General features: G+C 35.6%; 2 protein-coding genes across 19 annotated transcripts in view; both read left to right on the top strand.

Moving 5' to 3' along the window:
* The window catches only part of gogo (thrombospondin-1 like protein golden goal), a 499,603-nt gene that overhangs the window by 157,361 nt on the left and 325,961 nt on the right, over positions 1 to 16,281 (top strand). The window lies entirely within an intron of this gene.
* LOC141452230 (trypsin-4-like) lies at positions 9,439 to 10,554 on the top strand. The gene has a single exon (XM_074124158.1). The coding sequence runs from the start codon at positions 9,605 to 9,607 to the stop codon at positions 10,532 to 10,534; it is 930 nt and encodes a 309-aa protein (XP_073980259.1). The 5' UTR covers positions 9,439 to 9,604; the 3' UTR covers positions 10,535 to 10,554.

Genomic DNA, 16,281 nt, shown 5'->3' with positions numbered 1-16,281 from the left:
ATTTACATTACTTACGTATTCACATTACTTCTTACATTTTCTGCTGTTTCTTTTATTGATGGAGGAGTGCTTTCTAAACAGGCATCACTAGAATCCATTTTAAATTTCTATAAGGTAACACTATAACCTTTTTAACTGTTATAATTAAAAATATCTAATTATTTATTAAAATATTATTTTTATTTCTATATTCCTTTCTATTTTTATTTTATTTTTTAATATTCGTTTTTTAATTATTTAGTTACGTTAAATAAGCTTATTAAAGTTTTACAGAAAATATTTATGTTAATAACAAAACTTCTTATATCAAGGAAGCACAATAAAGTTTTTCCACTCACTAGTAAGGAAAGTGACACTAATGGGAATTTTTCCCCACTAGTGTGGGAAGTTGGGCATTACACAGCTGATTTTAATTGAGTAATGAGAACATTCCTACATGGTTGCAGAAAAAATAATTTTATAATTAATGGCATTTTAGACGCGGTAAATTTGTTACAGGAAAACGGGACTATAGTAAGTTTTGGTTGGGTAAAGGGACACTGTGGTTTGAAGAACAATGACATTGTGTTCTCAATTGCAAAGGATGCAACAGTTAACGGTGAAAGAATAGACTACATTTCCTTGTCAATAGAAGATTTAAAAAGATTATTAGGCAAGTTGGTAGTGCAAAAATGGCAAGAGAAATATAGTAGCGGTATTAAAGGCAATTTTTATAAATCTATGCATCCATTTCTTAAGAAAACAGTTGGATTTAAGGGCTCAAGTGTTGATAAAAAGGTGGTCACAATGGTAAGTCGTCTAAGAGCCAATCATGCAGTTTGTAAGTCCTACATGAATAGATTGGGGCTGTGTCCTTCCCCTCTATGTGAACAATGTCAACAGAATGAAGATTTTAGACACATAATCATGGCATGTAATAAATATTCACATGAAAGAAACATTTTGTTCAATTAAATATTTAGAGTGCCTGTTCAATTATGAAAGTATCATATTCTCAGTTAATTTATTAGTCCTGCAAGAAGTAATAACATTTTTAGCCGTTTACAAATATAATAATGATTAATCATTTGCTCCGATATTTTTATCGATCATGTGAAATTATTACGATTGCGCATATGTTGAAATTTATAGAGTTTAATAAACCAAAATATTTCAAATTATCCAAATTATGTTTATAAATTAGCGTTTCCTTAAGAAGAAATCAGAACACTTATGTGATGTAGCTTGTTACAAATTCTAGGCAATAATTATATAAAGATGTTCTTGGACGGTTTAATTAAGATAGTTGTAGTGGCACTACTGTTAGCGCACTATGCAAGAGCTGGAAATCTGACCAATCAGGAGATGTTTGGAAAGGTTGCAAAACGAGAATTACACTATGATGATGATATGCACATAACCGAAGCACTCTACGTGGCCGCAGTCATCATTCCCTCTAAAGAAGATCCTACAAGAAGGGTGTGCTCTGGGATTTTCCTACATGAGAACTGGGTAGTGACAGCGGCCAGCTGTTTTGACGGAAGAAATTTTAGGGATAGAAAAGCTGTGGTCATATTTGGCGTTGATGATTACACCGCCGAAACGGTAAACGAGTTACGTTCCTTAGATGTATGGTTACATTCTAAATACGATGCTCGTTCAAAGGACAACGACATTGCTTTGATCGAGGTACGTCTGTCGAATAATGTGCAGATGGATAAATCCAAGATTGTCAAACTGGATGATTATTCTTTAGGTTATGTTAAGAACGGTGCTTATTTTTGCATGGGAGTAGGTTTCGGCAAGAATATCCATAATGATACTGTTTTGCACATCAATCATTACAGTATTATGTATGATTCGCATGCATGTGCTTGTGGGAGAAATGATGGCACTCTCTGCGGCATCCTGCATACCTACCAACTACCATGTTTCGCCTATACAGGTGGCCCGCTGATTTGTGAAAAAATGGTGGTTGGTATAGCAAGCATCGCGTATCATTGTGGCGTAAGAGAGAACCATAACCTGTGTTCCCGGCGAACTTACTTCAGATTTACTTACCTTTGTAACCACTTCCGATGGATCAGAAGGTTTGTGCCTAATTTTCCAAGAAAATGTTACAGCTTTCTGTCATCCGCGGCTGCTGAATCGCCCCTCATAATTCACCATCTAACCTTCAACATATTTATAATTATTGTATTTAATTAAAGTATCAGCTTGTGTATTTATTTATTTATTTATTTTTTGGAGTTGACAACCCGGTTGCTCACATTCCTTTAGCATGTATGTTCACTGTATCCTGTTACTGATCCTGAAATAAAAACTAAAATAAAATAAAGTAAAAAGTAAAGTAAAAACAAGATAAAATAATAAATAAATAAGGAAATAAAATAATATCACTGGCAGGACTTGAAGGGGGGCCATCCAACGATGACCATCAGAAACCGGTTAAAGTAAAATACCGAATGGATTGAATACGTGGTTTATCTTAGCTACCAGGTAATCGCGAGGCCATCGGTGCCTCAGTCTGCGAGGAAGGATTTGATGAGCCGTTAGTTTGTGGTAGATGTACGCTGCCATTTTAATAGTTTAGACGATGTTACTGGGTTCATTCCCTCTTCTCCTATTGGGAACTCTAGGAAGTACTGCGATCGTCATGAATTAGACTTTTCACCGGGAATATCCGTTTTTCAGTTCCAGAGAAATGTTTTGGATTGATGACAGGAAGCTGAAAAGTTCGACCGAAATGGAGTTTAACATAAACTCTCACCGGAAGTGTTCGATTATAGGTCCCTTGAAACCGAAAAAGCGATTTTCCTATGTTGGTCTTTGGGTATAATACGGTGTAACTCAAAATCAAAGAATGTTCACCATAATTCTCTTAGGCTCCAAAATAAGGTTTTGGTCCATCTCAAAATCAGTCAAATGGAATTACCGCTTTACAAAATGTATTTGTCAGTTTTTAAGTACGTCTTCAATGATTTCTAATTATACTTGGAATATATTTGTCCATCTCAAAAACCAGAGTCACAGAAAATATATCGATTGGTCATATAGATTAACCAGAAGTTCACTTTAATAAATCGATTTTTCCGTTTTTCGAGATTTTATCAAAAACGATTCTTCGAAAGCAAACGTGTAATCAAATAACGTTTTAGTGAAGTCTAAGGTAAATTTAATTAAGTACACCTTTTTTTAAGTAAATTTATAAAATATGCTTTTATTAATCATTTGGTCCGATACTTTTATCGATCATGTGAAATTAATACGAAAGCGCGTATGTTGAAATTTAGTGCGTAATGCTGGGATTTAGCGTTTGCGAACTAAATGTGAAGTATAGCAGAGCCGGACGCCGACTACTATGGAAGAGGTACATGCAGCGGATACGTATTAGATGTGAAGCAGAGCAGAGCCGGACGTCGACTGACTACAAACGGATATAACAACTCCGCTTAGAGTGATGAAGAGAGGAAGGGTTTGATAGCGTGTGAACCCTAAAGAAATAAACGGAACTACAAAAGAGTAGAAAAGTTAAAATATTTAGCGGCGACAAGAAAGGAAAGGATTTTCGCGAAATAACGCGTAGTGCGAGAAAGGGAAAAATGAGACAGAGACAGAAACAGGAAAAAGGTGAGAGGGAAAACCGTCAAACGGTACCGCCAAGCAAGGGCGGCCACAAGCCCTTAATAATAACCATGGCCAAAATTTCATTGCCTGAATTTCTCTCTCTAATAAAAGACACTATTAAGGAGGCCGTGGAAGGTTTATTAGAGGATAGACTGGCCCCTCTCAGTAGAAAAACTGATATTGATTTATTGGCGAATGAAATTAGTTTATACTGAGGGAGGAGAATTTGCAACTGAAATCTGAATTATCATCTTTAAAAACGTTGAAGATAAAAGTTGAAGCACGTCTAGAGGAATTAGAAATCTCAGAGAGGCGAAATAATTTAATATTTAAAGGTATTAAGAGAACTTCCGCCGATGTGTTGTCTGAGACCATCGTGAAATTCAACAAGGAGTTATTAAGGGTCGATGTGCCTTCTGATGCTCAATACGTTTCTCCTTTGGGCCAAAAGGGAAAACTTGATTGCCCTCTGTTGGTTCCGTTTTCTCGTGCACAAGAGGGAATTAATATTCTTAAATCTTCTCGAGCTCTAACAGGATTTATGGTTCATCCAGATCTTCCTGTAGCAGCCATAAAGAAACGACCAAGCTCTCTATTGAGGAGAGAAATTATGGGTTTTTTTCTTTTTATATATTTATTTATTTATTTACAGCTTGTACATATACATATACATCAAGTAAATGTGATCTTCATTTAGTTATGCACAGATTGTGGGCTGAATCAGAGGATCCAGCGCCACAATCGGAATGGTATGCTGAGAGGGGCCAGTTAATGCTGGAAACTCTCTAGAGGTTGGAAGGAAGTTTAGGAAATAGGTGAAAGGTCGCGGGGCCAACGTCGTTTCAGGCGTCGTGGAGGACTGTCGGGATGGGTTGTTGTGGATAAGGCTTGTACTATGGGATTAGGATATATGGTTAGACTATTATGGAAATTAAAGGAAGCGAGAATGGATTAGGACAAAAAGGATATTGAGATCTGTGTGGAGGGTTAAATTGGATACATAATAAGGAGCGTTGACGATATGCCGAACGACTTTGGATTGAAAGGATTGGATTTTTTGGATTTTGGAAGGTCTCGCAGAGCCCCACAGCTCAGCTCCGTAGGTCCAGATCGGTCTTAGTAGTGTCTTGTATGGAGTCAGTTTGTTCGGTACGTTCATGGCTGATCTCCGCCCTACCAATGAAAGTTAATAGCAAGATTAATGCTAGGCTACGAACGAATTTCCTATGGGTGGAAGGCGGTAAATTTACATGGTCTTCCGTTTTGCTAATGATGACGGGGTTGCAACCCTAAATGCTATGGTAGGAGGAAACTTCTCGCAGTTCATAAATGCTCTTCGCACTGACACTCTACAGCAGAACTACTTTGATACTACAGCTTCCGGTCCCTCCAACACCCATCGGCCAGTGCAGGTTAAATCGTCCTGAGGTTCTTCTGCCGTCTATGAGAACACTTCGATCAGTTTATCGATTAATATACCTTCGATTTCGATTATTTGTTATAATATAGCTGGTCTGAAATCCAAAATTGATGATAGTTCTTTTCTTAATTTTTTAAAAAAAGTTGAATTATTTACTCTTTTAGAAACTTTTGAAATGGAGGATTCGTTTGGTTTTTTTAATAAGTATTTTTCTAATTTCAATCTGTCTTGGGTACCAGCGAAGAAAGTCTCCTGGCATGGTCAGGCGAGTGGTGGTAAGCTTTACGCCATAAAACGTTCATCTCGTAATATTTCTTTTACTTCCATCTCAAATTACTCGTTAATCTGCATTAACAGAGATGGTGTTTTAATATATGTAGTTCCCTTATATTTGAATTGTAATAGCTGGGATCAGGATTTCTTTTGTCTTCAGGAAGTACTCCAGGTTATTCCTTCCACGAATTTGATACTCTTGGGATATGTTAACGTCAGGATCGGCTGTTTACAGTCTCTTTGGAAGGAGAATTTACGTTTGTGGGTGCGATGGGGGGGTGTTCGGTGATATGCTGCGTTTCCTTGGATTGTCTCCCTTTTATTGATAATTTTGCCATTTTGCCTGAAATATTTTCTGATCACCTGCCTCTTTCCCTTCCAATTTCCTCCGGATGTGCTGATGACAGTCTAACTTTACCTTTGTTTCCACAGTTAATTTGGAGAGATAATGATATGGATGTTTATAAAGAAAATCTCTCAAGAGAAATTAACAGCATAGTTCATTTTCCTAGGTAGCCAGAAATGCATGCAAATACTATAAGGAATTGTATCAAAAGAGCTTGCCCTCATAGTTCTCCTTCGTCTCTTTTATAAAACATCGCTCTTAAAAAATCTGTGGTTTAACTATCGCTGTTTTAAGGCGAGACAAATGTCGTTCAAACTTTTGAACCTTTTTAGAAGAACTAATTCTATAATTGCAATGAATGCTTATCCTGAGGCAATAAAAGTTTATTTACAGATTTGAAAAGACTCTAAAAGTGAGTATTTTTCTTCTTTCTACGCTCAATTTAATGCCGCCTCTGATTCCAAAGAGTTTTGGAAACTTGTTAATCGCCTTCGACGAAAAACCTTCGTTTGTGGGAATATCCCGTTGGAGGAGTGGGTATGCCATTTCCGAAATATTTTGAACCCCCCCTACAGTCTCTCCTACTTTATTTGCAGCCACATTTATTACTTCATCTATTCTAGATTCGCCCTTCACACCTGAAAAACTATTCTTACTGACCTAAAGTCTAATAGGGCTCCTGGACCTGATTGTATTATTTACGAAATTTTTATAAGTTCTCCCCTTCCTGCTTTATTGACAGACTGCTGGCTTTTCCCAATTATATTTTTGACTTAGGCCTACTGCCTGATTCATTTGGCCATTCTATTATATTTCCGCTTTTCAAGAACGGCAACATTAATGAGTTGAATAATTATAGGGGCATCTCTTGCTTGGATACTTTAGCCAACATTTTCACAGCCCTTCTTCTTTCTAGACTAGAAAAAATCGTGAAAACTAATAACTTGTCATGTGAATTCCAAGCCGGGTTTAGTCGCGGTTACTCCGCAGTTGATAATATTTTCATTCTTATTAATTTAATTAACCTTAAGCTATTGAATAAAGGCCAAAGACTATATTGTTTCTTTGTTGATTTTAAGTCAGCTTTTGACACAATAAATCACAACTCATTATTTTTAAAATTATTCAACTTAGGGGTATCGACCAAATTTATCAAGGTAATAAAGGTAATGTACGCCTCTGCAGCTTCTTCAGTACGTACTGCTGATGGGATATCTGAACCTTTTCGTGTGAGTTCAGGCGTCAGGCAGGGCTGTTTGTTGAGTCCAATTTTGTTCGCTCTTTTCGTGGATGATATGCATTTGCTCTTGGAGGGGGGGAGTGATGGTCGACAGGGTCAGGATTAACGTATTATTATATGCTGACGATATTGTTCTAACAGCTGATAATCCGATTTCCCTTCAAGGAAATATAAAAATTCTCGGTCACTATAGTGAACAGTGGAATCTCACTGTTAACCTTAGGAAATCTAAAATAATGGTCTTTCGGAAAGGCGGTAGATTGTCCTCTTCAGAGAAATGGTTTTACAGAGATCAGCAGATAGAAATCGTGAATAGATATAAATATCTTGGTGTTATCCTGACCCCTCGATGGTCTTTCCTTCCTCAGCTTGAGAGTAGGATTTCCACAGCTAATCTGGGCGTAAAACACGGTTTGGTCCAGCTTTATACTCCATAAAAATGTCCCTCTGAATGCTAAACTTCTAGTTTTCAGTAGTGTGTCGCGGGCTGTCGTGTGTTACGGTTACCCAATCGGGCGGGTTTCGATCCCTCGACTGTTTGGAAAAGTTTCAACGACTTTTTCTTAAAGAGTTGTTTGCTCTGCCTTCTTGTACTCCCAATTATATTGTTGATCATTGAGACTGCTTTGGACTCTATTCATTCTTTTACACAGAATTAGCATATTAAATACTGCCTCAAAGTCAGTAAACCATCGACAGGGATGGTTCAAACTAGAAGGTTTTGATCCTGTTTAAGTTTGAACGCTTAACTGTTCCGTTCAGTTCAAGTCCGTAAGTCCGTTAGGCGGAAGTAGGGCTGAGGCACCGTTCTGTAACATTCTACTTCCGTTACAATCGGCATTTGTTTTTTTTGTTTTTTTTTTTTTCCAAACTCTGAATTTAATCGATACATTTAACCATCCTTGGTCATATAAAACACCTAGAGTCGAACGTTATGCGAAATGTTATATTTATAGGTATTATACTCACTTCCGCTCTCATGAGACCCTTTAATTCCCTTCCTTAATGAAACCCTTCCGCTTCTCAGGCCGTTAGTTGGTCGGATACTTTACACTCGAGTTAAATACTATATTTTTTCTGCCACCATTAGGGTTATTAACTAAAAAAAAAAAACTAAACAGGAATCACTAGAATCTATTTTAAATTTCTATAAGGTAACACTATAACCTTTTAAACTGTTATAATTAAAAATATCTAATTATTTATTAAAATATTATTTTTATTTCTATATTCCTTTCAAGTTTTATTTTATTTTTTAATATTCGTTTTTTAATTATTTAGTTACGTTAAATAAGCTTATTAAAGTTTTACAGAAAATATTTAATAACAAAACTTCTTATATCAAGGAAGCACAATAAAGTTTTTCCACTCACTAGTAAAGGGTAAAGGGACACTGTGGTTTGAAGAACAATGACATTGTGTACTCAATTTCAAAGGATGCAACAGTTAACGGTGAAAGAATAGACTACATTTCCTTGTCAATAGAAGATTTAAAAAGATTTTTAGAGAAGTTGGTAGTGCAAAAATGGCAAGAGAAATATAGTAGCGGTGTTAAAGGCAATTTTTATAAATCTATGCATCCATTTCTTAAGGAAACAGTTGGATTTAAGGGCTCAAGTGTTGATAAAAAGGTGGTCACAATGGTAAGTCGTCTAAGAGCCAATCATGCAGTTTGTAAGTCCTACATGAATAGATTGGGGCTGTGTCCTTCCCCTCTATGTGAACAATGTCAACAGATTGAAGATTTTAGACACATAATCATGGCATGTAATAAATATTCACATGAAAGAAACATTTTGTTCAATTAAATATTTAGAGTGCCCGTTCAATTATGAAAGTATCATATTCTCAGTTAATTTATTAGTCCTGCAAGAAGTAATAACATTTTTAGCTGTTTACAATATAATAATGATTAATTTATTGTTGATGTCCGATGGACCTCGTTTATATCTAGTCACAAGTCATAAGTCTAATAGGTTGGAGGAATATCAAGTACTCCACCCTTATAAAGGATTTTAATGTGTGTGTGTAAAGCATATACGGTTTTGTATGAGTGTATTATATGTATAACTTCCATATACATATTTTATTTATCACCGGTATGACTGTATTTATTCGAATGGAAGTATTTATAGCAGTGACTGTTTAGTAATAGTGTAGATTTAGAATTAGAATCCTTAGTGTGTACATTTGGTACGATTGAAAGTGAGGGGGGCCAGGGGTGGCAACTTTTGGCCCTGTAGGAAGTCTTCCTGCACTATCTTAAAATCAGGAGCCACTATCTTTTGGAGAAGAACAAATATTTAGCAACGGATTATCCATATTTATGGAATAATAAGTGGCTAAGGCTCAACAGGTGCAAAAAAAAGAAACTTCTCTAAATCGATTTATCCGTTTTTCGAGATTTGGTCAAAAACGATTCCTCGAAAGCAAACTTGTAAACAAATAACGTTTTAGTGGAGTCTAAGGTAAATTTAATTAAGTACACCTTTATCAAGTAAATTTATGAAATATGCTTTTATTAATCATTTGGTCCGATATTTTTATCGATCATGTGAAATTATTACGATTGCGCATATGTTGAAATTTAGAGAGTTTAATAAACCAAAATATTTCAAATTATCAAAATTATGTTTATAAAATAGCGTTCCCTTAAGAAGAAATCAGAACACATATGTGATGTAGCTTGTTACAAATTCTAAGCAATAATTATATAAAGATGTTCTTGGACGGTTTAATTAAGATAGTTGTAGTGGCACTACAGTTAGCGCACTATGCTAGAGCTGGTAATGTGTCCAATCACGAGATGGTTGGGAAGGTTGGAAAACGAGGATTATCGTCTGATCTTCATATGAGCATAACCGAAGCACTCTACGTGGCCGCAGTCATCATTCCCTCTAAAGAAGATCCTACAAGAAGCGTGTGCTCTGGGTTTTTCCTTCAGGAGTACTGGGTAGCCACAGCGGCCAGCTGTTTTGACGGAAGAAAGGTTGGAGATAGAAAAGCTGTGGTCATATTTGGTGTTGAGGATTACGCCGCCGAAACGGTAAACGAGGTAGGTTCCAAAAATGTATGGTTACATCCTCAATACGATTCTCCTACAAAGTCCAACGACATTGCTTTGATCACGTTAGGCAAGTCGAATAATGTGCAGATGGATAAATTCAAGATTGTCAAACTAGATGATTTTGCTTTCCCAAATGATGGACACGATATCTATTCTTGTACGGGATTGGGTTTCGGCCAAAATATCCATAATGATACTGTTTTGCACTACAATCTTTACGATATTAGCTCTGATTCGAAAGCATGTGCTTGTGGGAGAAATGATGGCACTCTCTGCGGCATCCTACAGACCTTGCAACAACCATGTTTCACCTATATAGGTGGCCCGCTGATTTGCGAAGGATTGGTGGTTGGTATAGCAAGCACCGCGTATCAATGTGGCACAACAGAGTACGATACCTTGTGTGCCCGGCGAACCTACTTCAGATTTACTTACCTTTGTAACCACTTCCGATGGATCAACAAGTATGTGCCTAATTTTCCAAGTCAATGTTACAGCTGGATGTCATCCGCGCCTGCTAAATCGCCCTTCATAATTCACCATCTAACCTTCATCATATTTGTAATTATTGTATTTAATTAAAGTATCAGATTGTGTTTTTATTTTTTTTTTTTTTTGGAGTTGACCACCAGGTTGCTCACATTCCTGTAGCATGTATGTTCACTGTATCCTGTTTACTGTAACCTGTTTACTGTAACCTGTTTACTGTAACCTGTTTACTGTAACCTGTTTACTGTAACCTGTTTACTGTAACCTGTTTACTGTATCCTGAAATAGATACAAAAATAAAATAAAGTAAAAAGTAAAGTAAAAACAAGATAAAATGCTAAATAAATAAGGAAATAAAATAAAATCACTGGCAGGACTTGAAAGAAAGCCATCCAACGATGACCATCATAAGTCGGATAATGTAAACTGCAGTATGGATTGAATCCGAATGCTGGTCTTGTTTATCTTAGAGACTGGGTGATCTCGAGGCCATCGGCGCCTCAGTTTGTGGGAAGGATTTGATGAGCCGTTAGTTTGTGGTAGATGTACGCTGCCATTTTAATAGTTTACACGATGTTGCTAGGTTCATTCTCTCTTCTCCTATTGGGAATTCTAGGAAGTACTGCGATCGTCAGGAATTAGCCTTTTCACCGGGAATATCTGTTTTTCAGTTCCAGAGAAATGTTTTAGATTGATGACAGGAAGCTGAAAAGTTCGACCGAAATCGAGTTTAACATAAATTTTCACCGGAAGTATTTGATTAGAGGTCCCTGGAAACAAAAAAAGCGATATTCCTATGTTGGTCTTTGGGTATAATGCGGTGTAACTCAAAATCAAAGAATGTTCACCATAATTCTCTTAGGCTCCAAAATAAGGTTTTGGTCCATCCTAAAATCGGTCAATTTGAATTACCGCTTTATAGAATGGATTTGTAGTTTTTAAGTACAGATTCAATGATTTCCAGTTATGCTTGCAATATATTTGTCCATCTCAAACACCAGATTCAGAGAAAATATATCAATCATATCGATTGGTACATATCGATTAACCAGAAGTTCATTTTACTAAATAGATTTTTCCGTTTTTCGAGCTTTTGCAAAAACGATTCCTCGAAATTGAACTTCTAATCTAATAACGTTTTAGTGAAGTCTAAGGTAAATTTAATTAAGTACACCTTTTTTAAGTAATTTTATGAAATATGCTTTTATTAATCATTTGGTCCGATAGTTTTATCGAACATGTGAAATTATTACGAATGCGCATATGTTGAAATTTAGAGAGTTTAATAAACCAGAATATTTCAAATTATCCAAATTATTATTATAAAATAGCGTTCCCTTAAGAAGAAATCAGAACACTTATGTGATGTAGCTTGTTACAAATTCTAAGCAATAATTATATAAAGATGTATTTGGACGGTTTAATTAAGTTAGTTGTAGTGGCACTACTGTTAGCGCACTATGCTAGAGCTGGAAATCTGACCAATCAGGAGATTGTTGGAAAGGTTGCAAAACGAGGATTATCGCCTAGTCTTCAGATGAGGATAACCAATGCACTCTACGTGGCTGCAATCATCATTCCCTCTAAAGAAGATCCTACAAGGAGCGTGTGCTCTGGGCTTTTCCTAGATGAGTACTGGGTAGCCACAGCGGCCAGCTGTTTCATTGGAAGAAAGGTTAGGGTTAGACAAGCTGTGGTCATATTTGGCGTTGATGATTAAACGTGAACGAGGTAGGTTCCATACATGTATGGTTACATCCTCAATACTCTGGTCCTCCAAAGGCGAACGACATTGCCTTGATCAAGTTACGTCGGTCGAATAAAGTGCAGATGGATAAATCCAAGATTGTCTATGGGGATGATTTTGATAATGATCCTGGATATTATTGGTACACATATCCACATCTTACAGATGAGAATAAGTGTATTGCATTAGGTTTCCCTAATAATATCCATAATGATACAGTTTTGCACATGAATATTTACAATATTAGCTATAAATGGGCAGGATGTGGTTGTAAAAAAAATAATCGTAACTTTCTCTGCGGCAAACTGTATTCTTTGCAAGAACCATGTTTCATCTATAGAGGAGGCCCGCTGCTTTGCAAAGGAACGGTGTATGGTAGAGGAAGCGCAGCGCATCAATGTGGCCCCATTGATACCTTGTGCTCCCTGCGAACCTTCTTCAGCTTTACTTATCTTTGTCCCTATTTCCGATGGATCAGCAAGTATGTGCCTAATTTTCCAAGTCAATGTAACAGCATGATGTCATCCGCGCCTGCTAAATCGCCCTTCATAATTCACCATCTATCCTTCATCATATTTATAATTATTGTATTTAATTAAAGTATCAGATTGTGTTTTTATTTTTTTATATTTTTTTGGAGTTGACAACCAGGTTGCTCCCATTCGTGTAGCATGTATGTTCACTGTATCCTGTTTACTGGGAGTTGTGTTTTGTCTTTGTTACTGTGCACATCGTGTGCTGTTTTAGTTGATTTCTAAGTGGTTTCTAGGCTGATTTGATTCACGATTTTTGGCAGACGTATTTATTAAAGGATATTCTGTGCACTTGTGAAATTTAGTGAAATTCTGACGAGCAGTTTTAAAGATATTAATTAAAATTAATTTTCACATTAATAAAATTATCAGTGGACTGTAGGAACTTGGTGGTGGGGAGGCAGTGGCAGTGTTTATTTGAGAAGTTCTGTTTGTCTGTCTCGCTCTATTCTAAAGTTTAAGTTAGTATCATCTTTTTAGATTTGCGGACATTTACGCACTGAAGGTATATAACAGGGTGTTCAGCATAAGACTACGGTAACTTCGGCAGGCGATTCTGGGCATCATTTGCAACAAAAAATTCCATATAAACTATGGCTCGATTCGGCTCCGTTTTGTAGAGATTTTTAATTTTATTTTTTTTCAAGGTGTTACTACTTTTTAGCAAAAAGTTGCCTATATTTCTCAAACTATTAAAGCAACAGCTATTTTAATAAGCTCATTAGAAAGAAGGTTAAATTTCCTTTTAAATCAGCTAATTTGTATTCCAAAATAATAATATTAAGTATTTTACTTTGTGGCCCAAACATAAGGAATAGCAAGTTTCTAATTTTTTTCAAAAACTTTGACTTCATTTTTCTCAAAAACATTTTATATGAAAAAACCGTGCACTATTCAGGAAAAACATCTACATACGATCACCTTTCGAACGGTATACAATAATTAGGGTTATGTTAAAAATTGATGCAGAAATCTGTGATTAATTGCAAAAAAGTAGGCCTCAAAACAGCGTCGGCATTATGAAAGGAATTCACCTGCCATAAGAATATAACTGATCAGAATCATCAAATCCAGTACGATTTTTTGCAAACGTGTAATTTAATAATTAATTAATTTAAGAACTATTTTCAAAAATATAAAATTTACCTTATAAATAAAAAAATAAAATAAAAAGAAGAAAAATGAATATGATGTTAAATGAGTGTTAGGTACCAATTTCAAAAGGAAGGATTTTCGTTTAACCAGTTTAGATCTGTGTGTTATTCTTTAGTTAATTAAAGAAATATGCTAAATAATGTGAATAAATCATCATTTTGAACTACTCAAATAAACTTTTGGAATTAACAGGTTGTAAAGAGCTAATGAATAAGCCGAACACAGGAGATTGTGGAGAGCTAATGAATAAGCCAAAAACATATTACTCGCTCTGATCCCCAAATTAAATTATAGTGGATGGAATACTTCACCGAACTGCCAGTACACCTCCACGATCGTCTTAGCGTTCGGAACACCCTATCAGGAAAACATCTAGAATACTCCCGCCTAGCTTCTCCATTATTCCAATCTACGAAACCGTAGATGTATAACATATCTCGTTATTCAATATTCGAATTCGTTGGCATAATGATAGCAAAATGACAACTAAATATCTAATGAAAATGTAGACTTTAAACTATCTTTTCCTCTTCTTGTATTTATTTGTTTTTATAAGCCGTATTAGGATAAAACATATCAGTTTTTAACTTGGAGATTAGAGCGATAAGTAAGTTCCTTTCATAATGCCGACACTGTTTTGAGGCCTACTTTTTTGCAATTAATCACAGATTTCTGCATCAATTTTTAACATAACCCCAATTATTGTATACCGTTCGAAAGGTATGTAGATGTTTTTCCTGAACAGTGCACGGTTTTTTTCATATAAAATGTTTTTGAAAAAAATGAAGTCAAAAGTTTTAGGAAAAAATTAGAAATTTGCTATTCCTTTTGTTTGGGCCACAAAGTGAAATACTTAATATTATTATTTTGGAATACAAATTAGCTTATTTAAAAGGAAATTTAACCTTCTTTCTAATGAGCTTATTAAAATAGCTGTTGCTTTAATAGTTTGAGAAATATAGACAACTTTTTGCTAAAAAGTAGTAACACCTTGAAAAAAACATAAAATTAAAAATATCTATAAAACGGAGCCGAATCGAGCCATAGTTTATATGGAATCTTTTGTTGCAAATGATGCCCAGAATCGCCTGCCGAAGTTACCGTAGTCTTATGCTGAACACCCTGTATATATACATTATATTATCTTTTCTACTAAAATGGGCACCAACGATATTAATGATAAATTTGAAATACTTCTTGGAGAAATTGGCCAGATAAATTAAATTTTAAATACCATTCAGCAAAGGTTTTCTGAGTTAAAAATAGAAAATCAAGGTCTTTCAACCAGTATTAGTAGTTTAAAGACAGATCAAATCTGATTTTAATAGTCTGAAAAATGATTTGAAAATTTTAAATGTTAAAAGTGATAAATTAAGAATAGAAAATGTGATGTTTGAAAAAAAATTAATCTATTTTAACTCTTTAATGGCTGATTATGAACAGTTTCGTTATGGCAATAGAGTCAGATTGACCAACATTCCTTACTCTGAAAATGAACATCTCCTCTGTATTATTAAAGCTATTGGTGAATTTATTGGTTGCTCTATTGATGGAAATGATTTGGACTTCTTCTATCGTTTAAAAAGGAAGAGTTTTATGCCAAATCCGCCTATTATCTTAAAATTTGTAAGAAGAGATCTGAAAAATAATTTTTTTAAATTATTTTGGGTGAAAAAAGAATTAATTAATACTAAAATTTTGTCTGGTATTAGTGAGGCGACTTTGAAGCGAATATATATTTCTGACGATATGGGTCCGGAAACTTACAGATTATTCAGTAAAGCAAAGGAGCTGCAGAAATCTGGTAAAGTAAAATACTTTTTGGTCCAGAAATGGTAAAATATTGATTCGAAAAGAAGAAGGTCTAAAAGTTGTGCTAATCAAGAGCGAAAGTGATCTGATGAAATATTGGGTATGAAGTTTCTGTTGACTTAGAAGATGGATCTTCCTTAGCAACTGGAGAAGATACGAGAAACTGAAGATTGATTTGACTTCTCAAGGAATCGAACAGATCAGCCAAAAAAGAGAAAACTCAAGAAATCGCAATATGGTCGAATTTTGGGGTTTCTGAAACCAAAGGTGCCTCCTTTAATGGCTACCAGTTGTGCTCAAGATTTATCTACTCCTCCTCCAAAAAAAAAGTAGACTCTGTTAGTCGAAATTTGGTGCCAAAAATTAATGTATTGTAACGAAGTTGACCTGGGCGGAGAAGAAAGGCCTAGATTGTTCTAGAGGTTGAACGACCAAAGTCAGTAACAGGCCGCCACTGCATAAACAAAAGGGGCGGTATCTACTTGTGGCAGAAAAGAAAGGCCTAGATTGTTCTAGGGGTTAAGCGACTAAAGCCGGTAACAGGCCACCACTGTGTAGACAAAAGGGCCGGTCTATACCTGAACTAGAAAGGA

This window comes from Rhodnius prolixus, unplaced genomic scaffold, assembly GCF_049639745.1.
Source record: "Rhodnius prolixus isolate KJV_2025 unplaced genomic scaffold, Rpr scaffold_1, whole genome shotgun sequence".
NCBI classification, from domain to species: domain Eukaryota; kingdom Metazoa; phylum Arthropoda; class Insecta; order Hemiptera; family Reduviidae; genus Rhodnius; species Rhodnius prolixus.
The sequence above is the reverse complement of the archived record's forward strand: the minus strand, read 5'-3'. Positions and strand labels throughout refer to the sequence as shown.